General features: G+C 41.3%; 1 protein-coding gene across 1 annotated transcript in view; it reads right to left on the bottom strand.

The window, feature by feature from the left end:
- kcnh7 (potassium channel, voltage gated eag related subfamily H, member 7) overlaps positions 1–15105 on the bottom strand; it is a 58899-nt gene extending 43794 nt beyond the window's left edge. The window contains exons 1-2 of the mRNA XM_035677485.1: positions 14877–15105; positions 13724–13954 (exon numbers count right to left, since the gene is read on the bottom strand). Of these exons, the coding sequence (XP_035533378.1) occupies positions 13724–13954; positions 14877–14952 (307 nt within the window). The 5' untranslated portion in view covers positions 14953–15105. The remainder of the gene's footprint in view (positions 1–13723; positions 13955–14876) is intronic.
- Positions 15106–15627: the final 522 nt, after the last annotated feature.

The following is a 15627-nucleotide window of genomic DNA, read 5'->3' as shown; positions in this document are numbered from 1 at the left end:
CACACACACACACAGACAGAACAGTTTAACATCTGCTGACTGGTTGTGTCTGACTGATTGTGGGATGGTGGCATATGGGAATCTTGATAGCCCTCATTTGGAGAAACCGCTGCCAAGAGTATCGCAGTCAAAATCATTTTAAATTGCAGCCTGTGCTTTTGGCCCTGGCCTAATAGACACGGTGTGTGTATGTGTGTACGCAGTTAGGTGAGTGTGAGTGACACTGATGTGAGCTGAGCCTCCAGCAGCAGGGAGCTGTTGGTTGGTGCTACACTGCTTGAGGGGTAATGGTGACATCTCCCTCCTTGTTTCCTTGACTCTCCCGCTCTCTCTCTTTTTGTCAAAAGCTCAGCGGGGAGCTTCCTCGCGTTGGCACGGCTAATTGACATCAAATCAACTTATCCGGGTCGCTCTCTGACCCTGCGTCTGCATGTCAGCGTGTCTGAGTCAATCACTGCTGCACTATTATTGCTTCCTCTTTGACTTTACATCAGAAGGTGAGCAAAACAAGCGCCGCGCAGGCTGCACCATGCTGGATGTCTAACAAGCCACTCAATGTGGTGTTGAATCTTGAAAATGGGGTGTACAATAACAATCATCTTGTCTTAGGGGTGGAAAATATACAGTAATTCCTTTTCCTTGACACAGCTGAGGCAAGATTATTAGGATGGAGAAAATACAAAAGTTACATATGAGAACTGACCTTCTTTCAAAGGGTGGAAGGCTTTTTTTTTGCCTTCCATTCTAGGGAAATGTGATCCCTTGCTCTTCCCTCTCGGGAACATTCAGTTGTACTAAGAGCTGTTTAACTCTGATGCCTGCTCTCTAATCCAGGATGGAGAGCGCTACTTTATCCCCGGGGATACAATATCATCAGTGGTGGCACGCTGGCCCAGTGGGTCCAGTGACTGTAACCCCAAAGGTCACATGTCAAATCACTGCAACACAGAAGCTTGTCCATCGATGAATAAAGTCCACAAGATACACACCAAGGCCCCATTCACTCCATTACTGTCTCACCACAGAAGATACAATAAAGATCCTGGTGTTATATCATGGCTGTTGAAAAGAAAGAATTGTTTTACTGCTAATGACTGAACACCTTTTTAATCTATACACACTGTACACTCCTCCCAATACCTAGAAGTTATTGCTCCTATGGCAGAGCAATTTACTTTTTTTGTAATTTCAGAGCACAACATGTCACCTACTCAATACGTCCGCAGTGCCATCATCACTTACAGCAAGAGACACATATCATCTGGTCCTGGATACAAAACCTAAGAGAGTGTAAAATAATGGTTGTTGCATACAAGAACTGATGGATTAAAGAAAATCAGTCAGGGGTAAAAAAAAAAATTAAATCCATATTCTCTATTCTCTATTCTCTATTCCTCTACTTCCATGTGTCACTGTGCAATTGCCTTGACTAAACTGATAGGACCTGTGGGTGTGATACAGTGATCCACTGCAGCCTTTTAGCCTTTTGAGGATGTGGAGGCAGCCAATATTGCTCCACTAGATAACTAGATAGACAGAATCAATGCAGAGAGTACACGATGAGCAAAATCCAGACATTAACTCATAATGACTTTGAACAGGACACTTGATAATGTTGGAAAGAAAGTCTATTATTTAGGGAGATGGTCCTTTAAATAGAAGATCACATATTTGAGTCACAAAACACCTCAAGGTCAAGGCCTCCTGTTACAGCATCCAGGGGTAATACACTTCCTAAAATGTGAGTGTAAGTTGCATGCTGGAGGAGTCCAGCTAAATGATCAGATGACAAGATATTCGAGTGCACTCAAAGTCAGGTAGCTATTTAATATCATTAATATCGTCGGGTTTTGATGTCATTCTGAGATCAATGATTCATCTAAAATTAGTTTTAGGTAAATTGGTTGAAAGACGTGGCTTTGTTCCAACTCACAATGTAGTGCATTTAAATCATTTGAATACAGGAAACAGGAAAAGTAGAGAATCTAAGAGTGTCTCTAAATACAAATATCTCAGGAACAGATCTGACTGAAAGAGAGGATGAGTCACAATGGAGAGCAGAATACAAATAATATAGTCATCTTTAATGTCCTCACTCTCAGTCTTGAAGTCACTGGATTTAATACATTATCTTGCTATTTTCTTCCGTTAGCTATTTCACGTCTCATTGTGTTCTGTCTCAGAACAGAGCAGCAGTGTTTACTGTGCATAAATCCCTAACAAGTTATCTCTCTTGTCTGCAACATAAGAATCAGATTCCTTATTACATCAGATTGAGCTTGGCTAATCCTAATTGCACAGTTACACTTAAAGATTTTATTCAGAATTTTTTATTTGAACCAACTGCTTGAAATGAAATTGTTTCCACTGATGCCCTATTATGATATTTGCCTTTGTAGTATTATTTTTATACTTATTTACAGGACAAAGAGGCTTACTCTCAGAGTGTTGCCCCTGTTAATAGAAAGGTTTGATGTTGGAATCACATTATGCCAGTATAGTAAAACATCATTGTACTTTTTGATGGCTTTCTATGTCAGATTTGTGACGGTGTGCGAGGAGATAATCTAAGGTCATGGACCAAGTCCTAATCAATTCATGGAATACAACAAAGCATTGCATAGCAGTATGAACAGGAATTATCTGCCTGAAGCTTTGGGCACCATGCGGTGTCACTGAAAAAGGTTATCTGGGAGATCATGGTGGGTGATAGAAGGCTCTGCGGACTCTGTCAAACAGCAAGCTGCGATGGTGCCATAAATACACTGTTTATCATTATCAATGCGGAAAAAAGTCAAGACTTGACAGATGGTGCAGCAAACAAGGAACCACAAATCAACATGATTAGATTGGATCGTGTTAGAAAATAAAAATGATAATAATATTAATAATAAATGAACTGCTCCATGTGCTGACTGTACTAGCTGCTGCCACTAGCTAGTTAGCCGCCCTATTAGCTGACAGTACCGGGACAGAGATGGAGCGTTGGATGCTGCCGAGGAGCGGGGCCGGAATGGGACAGGAACGGGGCTCAGCAGCCTCCCAGTGACCACGGCTGAGACTCAACACTGTCACTTGCCAGGACTAGAGCGGGGTTCAGGCAGGGACAGGAGAAGCATGAAACAGGTGGATATTTCATTGCATTGGCTCAATAAGGGATACAAAGGATTTATTATTGAGCTAGATAACTCCCATTGATGTAATAAAGCTGTTGGGGGAGTTTTATTATTATTAATTAAAATGGTTAAGGTTTTAAATGAGGTAGGTTATCTATAAGTAGCTAGATATTTGTTAGTCCTAATGCCTACTGAGTAAGTGTATTTATGTTCTGTATTAGCTCTGTGTACATGGTTATATAGCCTATGATTTGTTGATTATCAGGATTACCTTGACTGTGACACATTTTACAGATGTCCGGATCACACCAGGACTTCTGTAGGATTATTTGTGAACATATACTAACGTTACATTAAACTGCGCACTAAGCTGCACATAAACCTTTGCAGAATATCCAAAAAGGCCCGTTTATTAGAGGTTGGATGTATTCTGACATGACTGGGATGCTCAGGGTGTACACTGACGCCCATTGCATGCATATTTCTTTCAATAAAATACACTATAGACTACATCCAAACAATATAAAGCTTATATACTTTTTCAAGACTGAACTGTTTGAACAACAGGGCAAGGCATACACACAAGCAAAAGCAATTACAACATCACTGGTATATACTGTAAGTGCTCCTGTAGATGCTGAAACAAACTCGATTAAACAACAGTGTTACAGCTGGACAGGCTCCAGTTGCTGTCACCCTTGTCTTATCGTGGCACTGCAGTACTAAATTACTTTTGTCAAATTGTCAGGGAATCAGCAATCCATATATCCGACCACAGCAAAAGAAAAATACAAAAACAATATGAGCCCTGGTGTGTCTCAGTATGAAATGTCAGAGTTGGATCATCGTTGTCCAACGCCTTGATAATCTGCCGCTGTTTTGTTGAGGGTACGACTAGCTGTGATGAAACAGGCCGGTGGCCGTAGGTTGCCCCTTCAAACCCTCAGGGCTTGTTGATTCAAATTCCAATTCCAGTGAAAAAACATACTGTAGTAACAACATAAACTGACCTTGCCAAGAGACAGTTCTGCCAATATTCCTCGGAGGCTTGAAGAACTCTTTGAAAATCCAATATATCCAATACATATTTTGAAGAACAAAATTCAGGCAAAATAATACGTTTATTAATTATTTATTCAACTAAAACAAAACAAAACAAAATTGACCACATGTTAATCAATGCCCACATAAATGAAAACCATCAGGCCATCACGTGATCTGATGAATGAAAGAGCCTGATAGGAAATTCATTCACATTTGGGTGTTCATTCACAGATGTGCTCATACCCAATCAGTGAATGAGAAGCAGGAATCCTTCATACAGAAAAATCTGAAAAAATCCAACATGTTTAGCAATAAACCTTTTAAGTGCAATCGTGTGAGGCTTTTTTAACATTAAAAAAATTCCATATCATCTGGGAAAATAATCTTCTTTGCTCACATTCAGTTTATCTCTCAGATCCCAGCTGGATGAATGGTATTTCCCATGCATGGAGCTGTCTGGTGTACAGCTGTGCAGGGTGGGTGAGGGTAGGTGTTAGCCCCCTCAATAAGGCAAGAATGAGGAGAGACAAGGGGGAGGGGGAGCTGCAGAGCGAGGTGTTTGAGCTGGAGCAGGTTGGGGGAGGGGCTGTCAGACTGTTTACGGTCTGTTTGTGGTAATACCATCACATAATGGCAGCGTGTGTGGGCTTAATCCATAGATCCAACATCAGAATGACCTATATTTATCCACTGGCATGATGCCTGCAAACCCTGGCTGTGAAATGGATTTCATAAGTAGAAAGCCGAGGTTAAAGTGTTACCAGATCAGCCTGCTACGTAGTCATGTTAATGCAGGTAGCACACACCTACAAAAGTGATTAGTTACAAGCTAAAAAGTGATGGTAAGATAGTAAGCAGAGGTAAAATGAGCGGTCCGAAAACACTGCAATCGTGGCTTCAAATGGGACCTATTGGGAAGAGAAGTGTGAACCAGGAGTAACCCTTTTCCACCAACTTAGCTCTGGTTCTTGAACCGGTTGCACTCAGTATTCAACAACAGTGTATTTTAATGTCGGTCATAATTGTGGTACTTAAAATCCTAGAGGCATGTAAATCCGTAGAAAAGATGAATATAGAGGAAACGGTGGAATGTAAAGTTATTACACATCATTAAATCTCCAATTTCAGTCTAAAATGTCAGTATCAAGTCTCAAAGACCCATGTTAGGTGTAACCTGAAACAATATGCAACCTGAAACAAACCGAGAGGACATTCCTTACGTTGCATTTCAAGCGTTTCTTCAGATCTCAAATGACTTTTGTTGAATTTGATTCTGAAGACATAAACATCTTGATAATGACCTGTTCCTGCAGCTTTGTAGTTGATTTCGCTTGACGGGAAGGTCTTCTGGGAGAAAATTATGTCAAGACCTGTGACTGTAAAGGATAACCCAACAGTAAAACAATGAGAAGGGGATGGCCCTTGAAGGAATTAATTATTGATCCAAAACAAAGTAATAAATAATAAAGTAAGTGAAGGGTTTCATGAATTTCAATACTAACTAGTGAAAAACAGAAAATAATTTATCTTTCTCAAGACCTCTGTTTTCTTATTAATGTCACTGCAGATGCAGCATTTCTTTATAATCTACAAAAATAAATGGCAAATGGTAAAACAATCCCCAATGCATTATGTTATTTGTAAGGGGGGGTTTGTTTGTGCTGTTTTTAGATGAAAAGACGCTTGTCTCACACAAAAAACGCTTGTTGCTAAATACACTTCTATGTGGATTGGCCTTTACAGTGGGAATTCATTACAGATAGGAATACATTTAAATGACTGTTGTACATCATTCTGCGTTATAGTGTATGAGATCCTGTGGTTTTTATACTGGATGTTTCTATGAACCAATGATGTCAGTACGGCTCTAAACCTGCATCACCAAGTCAAAATCCTCTGCATTAGTGGTTCTTTAGTCAGATTCTGCTTTTGATGGCATTTTCAGGATTGTGTGACTGGGTGTCCCAGTAGCCTGCTCTGTCTCCTGCTTTGAGCCCCATAGGCAGACATGCCAGGATGAGTTGCAATGATATATCATGGCTCTTTCAGCAGTTGCCAGGACAACACTATGCTGTACTGCACACAGACTTTTTTTTTAATATCGATGGAAAAGTGAGGGTGTGACAGATAGAGGAAATTCATCTGAATAGTTAAAAAATGTGTCAGTGAGGTATGTTAAAACACGACTACTTTACATCCCTTTAAAGAGCTCAAGTTTATAATAGCAACAACGAAGGACAGTAACTACAAATCTGCTTTTCTTGTAAATGACCAATTTGTAATCCTGGAACTCTTCTTCTTTCTGGCAGCCCGAGAGAAGTCATTGAAGAGACTCGTTATAAATGAGATCCACTGTGAGGCATCAACAGAGAGGAAATCGAAGCCTTTGCTACAACACAAATCTGTCCATGTCACTTTATATTGAGAGTGGGGGGGCTTGCTCATTACACTGCTTTCAACCAGGCTCACAAGGACTGATGAGAGCAAGCTGGACAGCCGTGCTCAAAGTCACACAACATTTGCCATGCCTATATTTATTCCATCCTTTATGAGTTTGGTCTGTGTTGGGCGCTACAATAACTGACATAGCTTTTATGGAAGTCAGTTGAGGATAATTTTACATAACTGAATAGTCGTAAAGAGGTAACCCCCCGCCCTTCAGAAAGACAGACAGAGGGTGTTAGAGACAGAACTAGGGCCATCCATAATTGAAGCGGCTCTCAAGCTGCTGGACTGGATTCAAGAGGGCGTTCCCACAAAGGAAGAAGCCATCTGATATTCAGCTTCACCTGATTTCTCTCTCTATCTGACATCTTCATTTACACTCTCTTGCCTGCTCACTAACTTCATCCCTCACAGTCACACAAAACGTCAAACTTAGTTTAGGATGAAAACTCCCTCTTACATCCTCACACTCCCTTTATCTCATTTATGTGTCTAATTTTGTCTTGGCGTTGCCCCCTCCCCCCTTTCCCACTGCATCTGCTCTTCTCTTCTTTCTTTCATTCTATCTCCCTTCATGCATATGTCTTTCACAGACACAAGCTGTCCACTGTATGCTCTCAAAACACAGCTGAACCTGAGAATGTGAAAGAAACTGCAGGCGAAACAGAATAAGAGCTTATCTTGTTTGCACAGCAGCGGATGTACAAGAATTGGTTTAACAAAGAACGGTCACACCGTCAAACTCAGGCCACTTCAGCCAAATAACCCGAATCGTATCGTCATCAGTCAACATGTCTGGCTTCCTCTCAGGGCTGTATAGATCCTTATCCACTTGTTACTTGTTATTCTTAAGAGCAGTTCACACAACATCGTGGAGATGCATCGGCTGCATCTACGCTGCAAGAATAATGTCCGAATGTGTTGTTGTAACTGTTGGGTCTTAGGGGTATGTATTGACAGGAATCTGGAGATACAATATTATTATCACGATACTACAGCAAGTCTTATAAATGTCCTCACTTGAATCAGCGTCGGTGGGGTCTGAAGACTACAAGTTTGAAAATGAATAAAATCTGGAGTCGTGGTGAAAAAGCTTATCAGACTTCTGTCGCTAGCGGCTCCAGGCTACAATAGCCACTAATGTCAGTGGTTGAGTCATCATCGGTAATGTAAGCGACAGGGTTTGAAGAAGACATTTATTCTGAGTCCTCAAATGTTAAACGAGTGCAATGCTAAAGCGGTGGAGTTCTCTTTTAAAACAAGGCCAAATGAAGCTAATAATTTTACTGTAAACGACATGGTCAAGCTCAAGTAATACATAAAAAGCTTAAAAAGGTCCAGTGTGTAACATTTAGGAGGGTCTATTGGTAGAAATTGAATATAATATCCATAAGTATGTTTTTCATTAGTGTATGATATAATGTGTTAACTTAGAATGAGCCTTTTATATCTACAGATGCTTTACGTTGCCTTCCATGGGGGCCGTTACAGCTCCGTCCTCAGGGTGAGGGATTCTTATAGCTTATTTTTCATTTTAAAGGCGAGGAGAAAAAAAACTCTAATCTCAGTGAGCATCACTGAAGCACAACCAACTTTAATGTATTTATAGTGTGACATTTTCAGTCTCATTTGCTATTTGCAAGTGGAAGCTTCTACCATGTACTGAGTTTAAGGATTTCTTGATACACCAAGGACCCTGAGAGTCGTCTCTTGGACAGCGAGACACTGAGATTATTCTATTTGAATCACTGAATAAAGAGGCAGAGAGAGCAACTATTGCTGAGTAAATATGTGCTACAATGGTTTATTTTTACTCAGTGATTTCTGAAACTATCATTAAGAAAAGGAGGTTTAAATGCCTAATCTCTAACTTGGGAAATTTATTCGGAGCGCTGAATGCATTCATTAACCAATAAAACGCTGTGGACTAAGAAGCACTGACTGTAGAGTTAGTTATAGATACTAACTGTAGAGCTTCATTCAATATACGATCTGAAACAGGTGGTCTTTAAAAATAAGGGGTTTGTGCTTTTAGCTATTGATTAATCATTTGCTTTTATTTTAAAAGAGATCATTTCATCTTGAAAATCCAATTTCCCATTAACTAGACAGTGAAGTATTAGCATTTAAATAGGACATGTGGCTATCTTTTACAAAACCGTAGCAGCAGAACATAAACCCAAATCCAAAACCATGGCATATTCCCAGCATTTACAGTAAGGCCACACAATGGAGTTATTTTGTCAAAGGCTAATTGAATGAAAAATGATTAGGATTTAGGTCCTCTCCTTTTGCTCTTACCTGCAGTTTAAACAAATGATCCTTTATAGTAGATGTTTTAATGACATCCTTGGCTATGACCTGCTGTGTTAGAGAAAGTGATCTCCCCTCACTGTGGGGCTCATGCTTTGCTATTTGAAAACCTTAAGTGAAATTAACCTGGAGGAATCAGCTTTAGATAAAGGCCCCAGTGTTTAGCACAAACATGACTATGTTATATATAAGTGGAATCACTATATAAGTGGAATCATCAACCTGCAATAGTAAATACCACTGGGAAAAATTATGTTTGATAAGATTATCATGTCAAAGATTAAATGACTGCAAAGTGATGGGCTGTACACACATACCCAGTCTAAATCTGTTTATCCTCTGCCTATTTTCTTTGCTCATGCTTTATGAACCAATGAATTTGTCCAGCACACAGTTTTTGCTTTGTGATTGTGTGAAATGTATCTGTCGTCGTCTGTCTTAAACACACCTCACATACTACACCCACAAAACAAATACCGTGTGCGCACACACACACACACACACACACACACACACACACACACACACCAGTCTCCGTTTCTTACACACACACTACATTATGCATAATGACTACTGCGGTATCCTCTTGTTCTCTCACTCAGGCACAGGTTTGTTTTTTCCATTGGTTACGAATGGAAACAAAGACTAAAATGCATAAATACGTGGGATGATGACAGAAAAGAGCAAAGCAAAATAGCACTTATGCCTCACTCTGTCTTTCAAGGTGCTGATTGAGTCGAGAAGTAACTGTGAAACTAATGGCCTCTGGAAAAAATCTAAATGACACCAATGTCAGATTTAAGATCAGCTGGCCTGTCCATTGCTCTTGAAATGAATGCAGTAAACAGCTCAGCATTTAAATGTCAAGCACAAGGGTTTGGGGCAAACTTTCACCACTTTAATGACAGCTACCCCTCCTATAGAGGTCATCGAGATATGTGCGCTGGAAGGCAAAAGGACTGGTGGTTTCGCGAGGGCACAAATCATAAAGCGTTAAGAATGTGCCAGAGATTGTGCTGACGAGCAGAATCTCCTTCACGGACTGTAAAGGACAGTGGGCGATGCGTTTATGCAGACCCTGGGTCAGAGGATTAAAAAGAAGATTGCCTCACAGAAACCCCAGTGGTCCACCACGAGGAGGGCAATCAGCTTGCTGCAATGACATTTCCCCTGGAATTCCAATACAGGAGACAAGAGAGATAGGGGATGAGGGCTGAGTGTGTGTTGGATGGAAAGGGACAGAAGTAGTTACATCGATTCATTCATTCGTTCCTGCATTGTTTAAATCGCAGTATTGCTGAAAATACGACAGCTCCTACTGCCTTAGTCTTATTGTGCTCCATTCTTTTTCTTTTTGCCATTGTTGTTCATGTTTTCAGACATACTATTACAATTTTTCCCACCGGAGCTGCCTGCCTCTCCACATTTTGATCACATGAATGTTGTGCAGTCAAAGACTATAAATGGTTACACATACTAAGAGTGTATGAGAGACAACAACACGCCAGGATTTTAAAAATACATAAAAATACGTGATTACAAACTACGGACTATTGGTAAAATCATGTCAAAGTAAGATCTCCAGTTGGATTAACTGTACAGCCGTACTTGCTTATTATAATAAGGAGATTATAAGAACAGTCTGCCTTGTTGAAACAGGTGTATGACCTTCCCTGGAGAAGCTCTGAGTCAGGTGAGAGGAAAACACTGAGGTAATTAGAGGCACAGCATACAGAATGGTAATGAGGCCTTTTCCCCCGCTGCTGGGTCTGACAGTCAGAACCCCTCCAGTTCTTCTTATTCAAGTCTCCTGTGGGTCAGCCAGTGGAGGGAGGGCATTCTGCCGCCATTGATTTCCCCTCTCCAATGCACCGGTTTTGAAGATCAATGCAACATGAAGGTATTTGTGTCCTCATTAAAGCTGTTTGCTCAGCGGATCGATGCAGACTGAACCCCCAGCTTGGTTTGGCTGACAATACGCAGGCCAAGAGAGACATCAGGCCAGTTATGGCCGAGTTTAAAGTACTTAAATCCTTTACAGTGCTAATAGCACAGCATAAAAATACTCCACTATGAGTGAATGTCCTTCATTCAAAACGTAACTAAAAGTATTTGCAGAACAATTTACTGTATAAAAAAAGGATTAAAAGTCTACAGATCCTGATGCTTGGTTCCACTAAGGTTGGTAACATGTTTTATAGCCTTCAAAGAACATTTTTGTTTGGTTAATTACTTCAACAAATATTCCCAGACGGTTTCTTCATAGCGTTATCTCGTGGTTACACAATATTGTTTACTAATGGAAGTGCTCATTAACGACTCCTGCGTGCTGATTTTCAAACACACCTCTGTAGAACATCTGGAGAACGTTCCTTGAAGGTGCTTGTAACTATCCAATGTAAGGTTGACACAATACCAGGATTTTCTAACTTCAATACAATACTAGCACAAAAAACAGCAAAACCAAAAAAAAGTCTTAGTCACATAAAATTGCTTTTATTTTTAATTAACAACCTGCACTGTGCTGGTGCAGAAAAAGGCTCTAAAAACAAAGGGAGGATCAGAAGATTTTCTATCCTGTTGTTTCATCTCTGCAGCCCTGGGTTGAAAATCTCAACACAATGTTCTGGTAATTTTGTGAGAAAATTGTAGGAACCACATCTTTCATCACACACAAAGTTGTAGATGTGATAAAGAAACTTCCATGGAGAAAATTGCTTGCAGAAAAATTGCTACAAAATGTCTGCTCTTTTTTTTTTTTCAAAATATCCAATTTTGACTCTGAGCAGATGTTCTTAGATAATCTACACCTCTGACTATGCAATTTGTGGCAGACATATACGACATGCTACAGCTCCATTCACAGGGGCAGGATCTCATCTCCAGCACTGGGAAACTGTAGTCTTCATCATACTGACTGAGCTCCTTATGGTGCTTTTTTAGGCTAGTCAAAGTTCAGTAAAGACAATATAAAACTATGGGTTGCATATAGAGTCAGACAGTTTAGGCACCGGCTAAAGCCCACTCAAACAATAAGCTGACATCTCCTTCTGTCTTTTCCCTAAAGCATTTTTCTGTAACGTTATCTCAGTCTTTCACCCTTTGACCCCACACATCTATGTCTCCAAGGATACTATCATTTCTAACTGTTCTGTAAACTGTGTTTGACCTAATCTACATCACCTCTCTCCCTCTGGGTTTTCTCATACCTGCCGGAGTATGAACACAAACGCGCACACACACAAGTAGAGGCCACATCGTCATCACTGATCCAGAGCTCCTATCACACAACAAATGTCAAAACAAATCCCTCTGACAGCATCTTGTTTCATTATCCATGGGGAAATCCATCCAATCCGTGTGTAAGCAGATAAATTCCAACCTCTCCAGATCTGGAGCCTTATGTTTTCTCCTATAGGTATATATATATACATATATGGCACTCAGTTCCAAACTCTGGTACTCGGTGGGACATTCGCCAGTTGCTCTTTGGTCACTCTAGCTACAGCTAACTTAGCTGGTGAGAACAGGTCTGAAGTGGGCTTTAGAGGAGTCTTGCAAAAATGGTTGACTCATCAATTACTGTTAGCTAATAATGTATTTAGGATGTTATGTGGAATGATTTCCAAAGTTTTATGAAGGTTTTGATATTGTTTGCTGATAAATAACTACCACTCCTGCAATCTGTTCTCAATGCACGCTTTATTGACCAAAGAAAATTAAAAGTTTTGGCTAACTTTTCAGTTCTGCAGAAATAATCAAGTAGATTCAACCTGATAAAAAGAAGATATGAATAAATGCTGTACCCCATGGGCTCACTGATTTTTATTTGATTAAAAACCACTCAGGATAAAACGCAATAGGATCTGGGGGCTTGCAATATGCAACAAGCAATAACACCAGACAAACACATACTGTAGGTTTTATAAAACTATTAATCCTCATTTGTGGCATAATGAAACCTCACCAGCCCTTAAGTGTTATGCAAGGAGGCTTAATCATCTGAATACATATGTCATTGTTCGAGGTCACCACATGAACTCTCCCTGAACCGGCGCAGTTGATGGGACTTGCCTTGTAACTCATCGAAACATTACCAGCTGTCATGCCATGTCACGATCTGCATGCAGTTATCGTATGCAGCATATGCACGTCAGTGGATTATCTGAACCATGGAGAAAAACTACACAGTTAGAGTCAGTCAGAGACAGTTTTCAGCTCTGAGTACTAACAGGATCTTAAAATGCTAAAGTTAGAAGTTAACAGAGGAAGAGAACCCACACACCTCACTATCTTCGCAGTAGTCTTTAGGGGAGTGAGCTACATCCTTCCCAGGGTGCCCTATCCAGCGCAGGCTAATAGAGAACATCTTCTCCAGCCACCCAGCGCCTGTATCATTTCAAAAACTGGACTTCACAGCAAAGGAAACCTTCACAGCTGCTCTTCTCCCCTCAGGGTTTTAAATGGGTGCACTCAGTGATTTGCTGCTGCAACAATGCTCCAGATAGAGCCGACTCAGAACTAAAAATTACCCACTGTGCACCAGGAGTGTCACACATTGTAAAAGTCACCTTTCACACATTTGTCTCACATCTACGTAGCTTGCGTTAACACTGCAGGCGGGTCTGCCTCTTGCACTGTAACACAAATCTTGAGTGCAAAACATGATGCTTACTCTTGCTGAGGGAGGGAGAGAGCTTCAATAGTTTCCCCAGTGTGCATTTCAAAGTGAGACAACTGCAACAGCTTCATGTCATGTTCTGTACGCGCCACCCGAGCCCACACAGACAGCCCACAGCACTCACCATCCTTGCGGTGGTAGGTGATCTCCACCTTGCGCTCCTCCGAGCCCAGCAGCGCCTGGGCCACCTGGGCCACCGCGTGCCGGTTGGTGAACTCGCCGTGCAGGAAGTCGCAAGTGCACGGCTTCTGCATGACGTCCGGCCTGGAGAAGCCCGTCATCTCGCAGAAGCCGTCATTACAGTAGATGATAGCACAGTTCTGCACCCGGGCATTGGCTATGATGAATTTCTTGTCTGTAGAGGGATAAATTGGAGGAGGAAGAATTTGTTTTAGGGGCGGGAATACCACCTAAACAAGAGCAACTGACTGTAGTGAATCACTTACTAAACATGTGCATATATCAGTTATTACATTAAACAACAAATACATGAACAGGAATGTGAAAGAATATGGAAATACACTTTACAAAAATATAGACGTAGGTGGATATAATTGGTTTACATGGGATTATCCTCCATTACATTCTTTAATATAGGTGCTCAACTGTTCCAGTGGATAAAGAATGAAGGAGCAGGCTGGATTGCTTTTTTTTTTTATTGCACTTTCTATGATTGGGGTAGCCTTCAATTTCACATTTTACGTAAGAATCTGAGAAAACCAGTTTTCCCTCCACATATTCAGCTGTAAACCCACATTTATGGCCCAAGTGATGCTTTATTCAACAGGCCTCAAGTGTGGTGTGCAGCAACACAGCACTGCAAATAATCCATGAAAACCAAACACGACTGGAGGATTTAATAAGGGCAATGAAGATATTTTTTGGGGATATGATCTGAAAAGTAATGAAATCCGTTAATCCTTTATTTCTTTTTTTTCTCATATGCAGCTTTTTTTAAACTACAGTTTCCACTGGAGCAGCAGAGTACAGCACTACAGAACTATAAAACAAACCGGGGTGCTTGATAAGAGAGCAGGATAATGAACTTATAATGACTTTTTGTGGACCTCTGACATACAGTTTCTAAAAAAACAACGCTGGGAAAATAAAATGAGTGCATTGTATCTGCATCACAAGCCTTATTATTAAAGAAAGGCCTATTAGGCAAGATCCTAATGACTAAATACTTGTTCTCAGGATGCAGCAGGATAGACACAAAAGGCAGGCAGCACAAACACAACACACAGGTCTGGACACCAGGGAGAGAGGCTACTCACTTTGTCCCTCGAATTTGCGAATAATTACTCCCAAAAACGTGTTTTGTGGCGCAACATGACCCCTCCGGACAGGCATGGTTCCCCTCCAAAAATAATGATGATAAAAAATCTTTGGCTGTCCAAGTAAGAGCAAGCCAGTCTCTCCCCCCCTCTCTCAAAAAACGCCTTCCGTCAAGTTCTAGCGGGTGACAACCGAAGCCTTAGAGGGGCTCCCCGTTTTCTTTGTCACCAGTCAGTCATCCTCGTAAGAAAATCTCCCCCTCCTCTGCTTTTTTTTTTTTTTTGGTTTTGTTCCCTACCCCCCAGTGTTTCCCTTATTTCAACTCCGACGCGTCCCCGGTTGAGCGCATCGCAGAGGCTTCCCTGCGCTCCTCGCCGACGTGAAGCTGGAAAGAAAGGAGTCGGTAAACCGCAGTTTAACCAACATTTCACCGTCGCTCCTCGAAAGCACGGTGCGCGTTTGTGTCGGCGCGTGAGAGAGAGAGGGATGTGCGTGCGTGTGTGTGTGTGCGTGCGCGCGGGGGGGGTCTATTGTTGTGAAAGGAAGAGTGATGGTCTCTGAGGCCAATGGCTGAGAGGCTGGCGGACCGGAGAGGCGCAACACACCGACACTGCGAGGGGAAAAACCCACATGGATGCGTAGACAACAAAGCGGCAGACGGAGATAGTAGAGGCAGGGCTGCCTGGTAACGGGTTACTGTAACGCGTTACAACCGCCCCCCTCCGGTTTTTGTTTCATGGCTTGTTGTTA

Source organism: Morone saxatilis, unplaced genomic scaffold (genome assembly GCF_004916995.1).
Source record: "Morone saxatilis isolate NCDOM2014 unplaced genomic scaffold, NCSU_SB_2.0 Contig6, whole genome shotgun sequence".
Classification (NCBI taxonomy): domain Eukaryota; kingdom Metazoa; phylum Chordata; class Actinopteri; family Moronidae; genus Morone; species Morone saxatilis.
The sequence above is the reverse complement of the archived record's forward strand: the minus strand, read 5'-3'. Positions and strand labels throughout refer to the sequence as shown.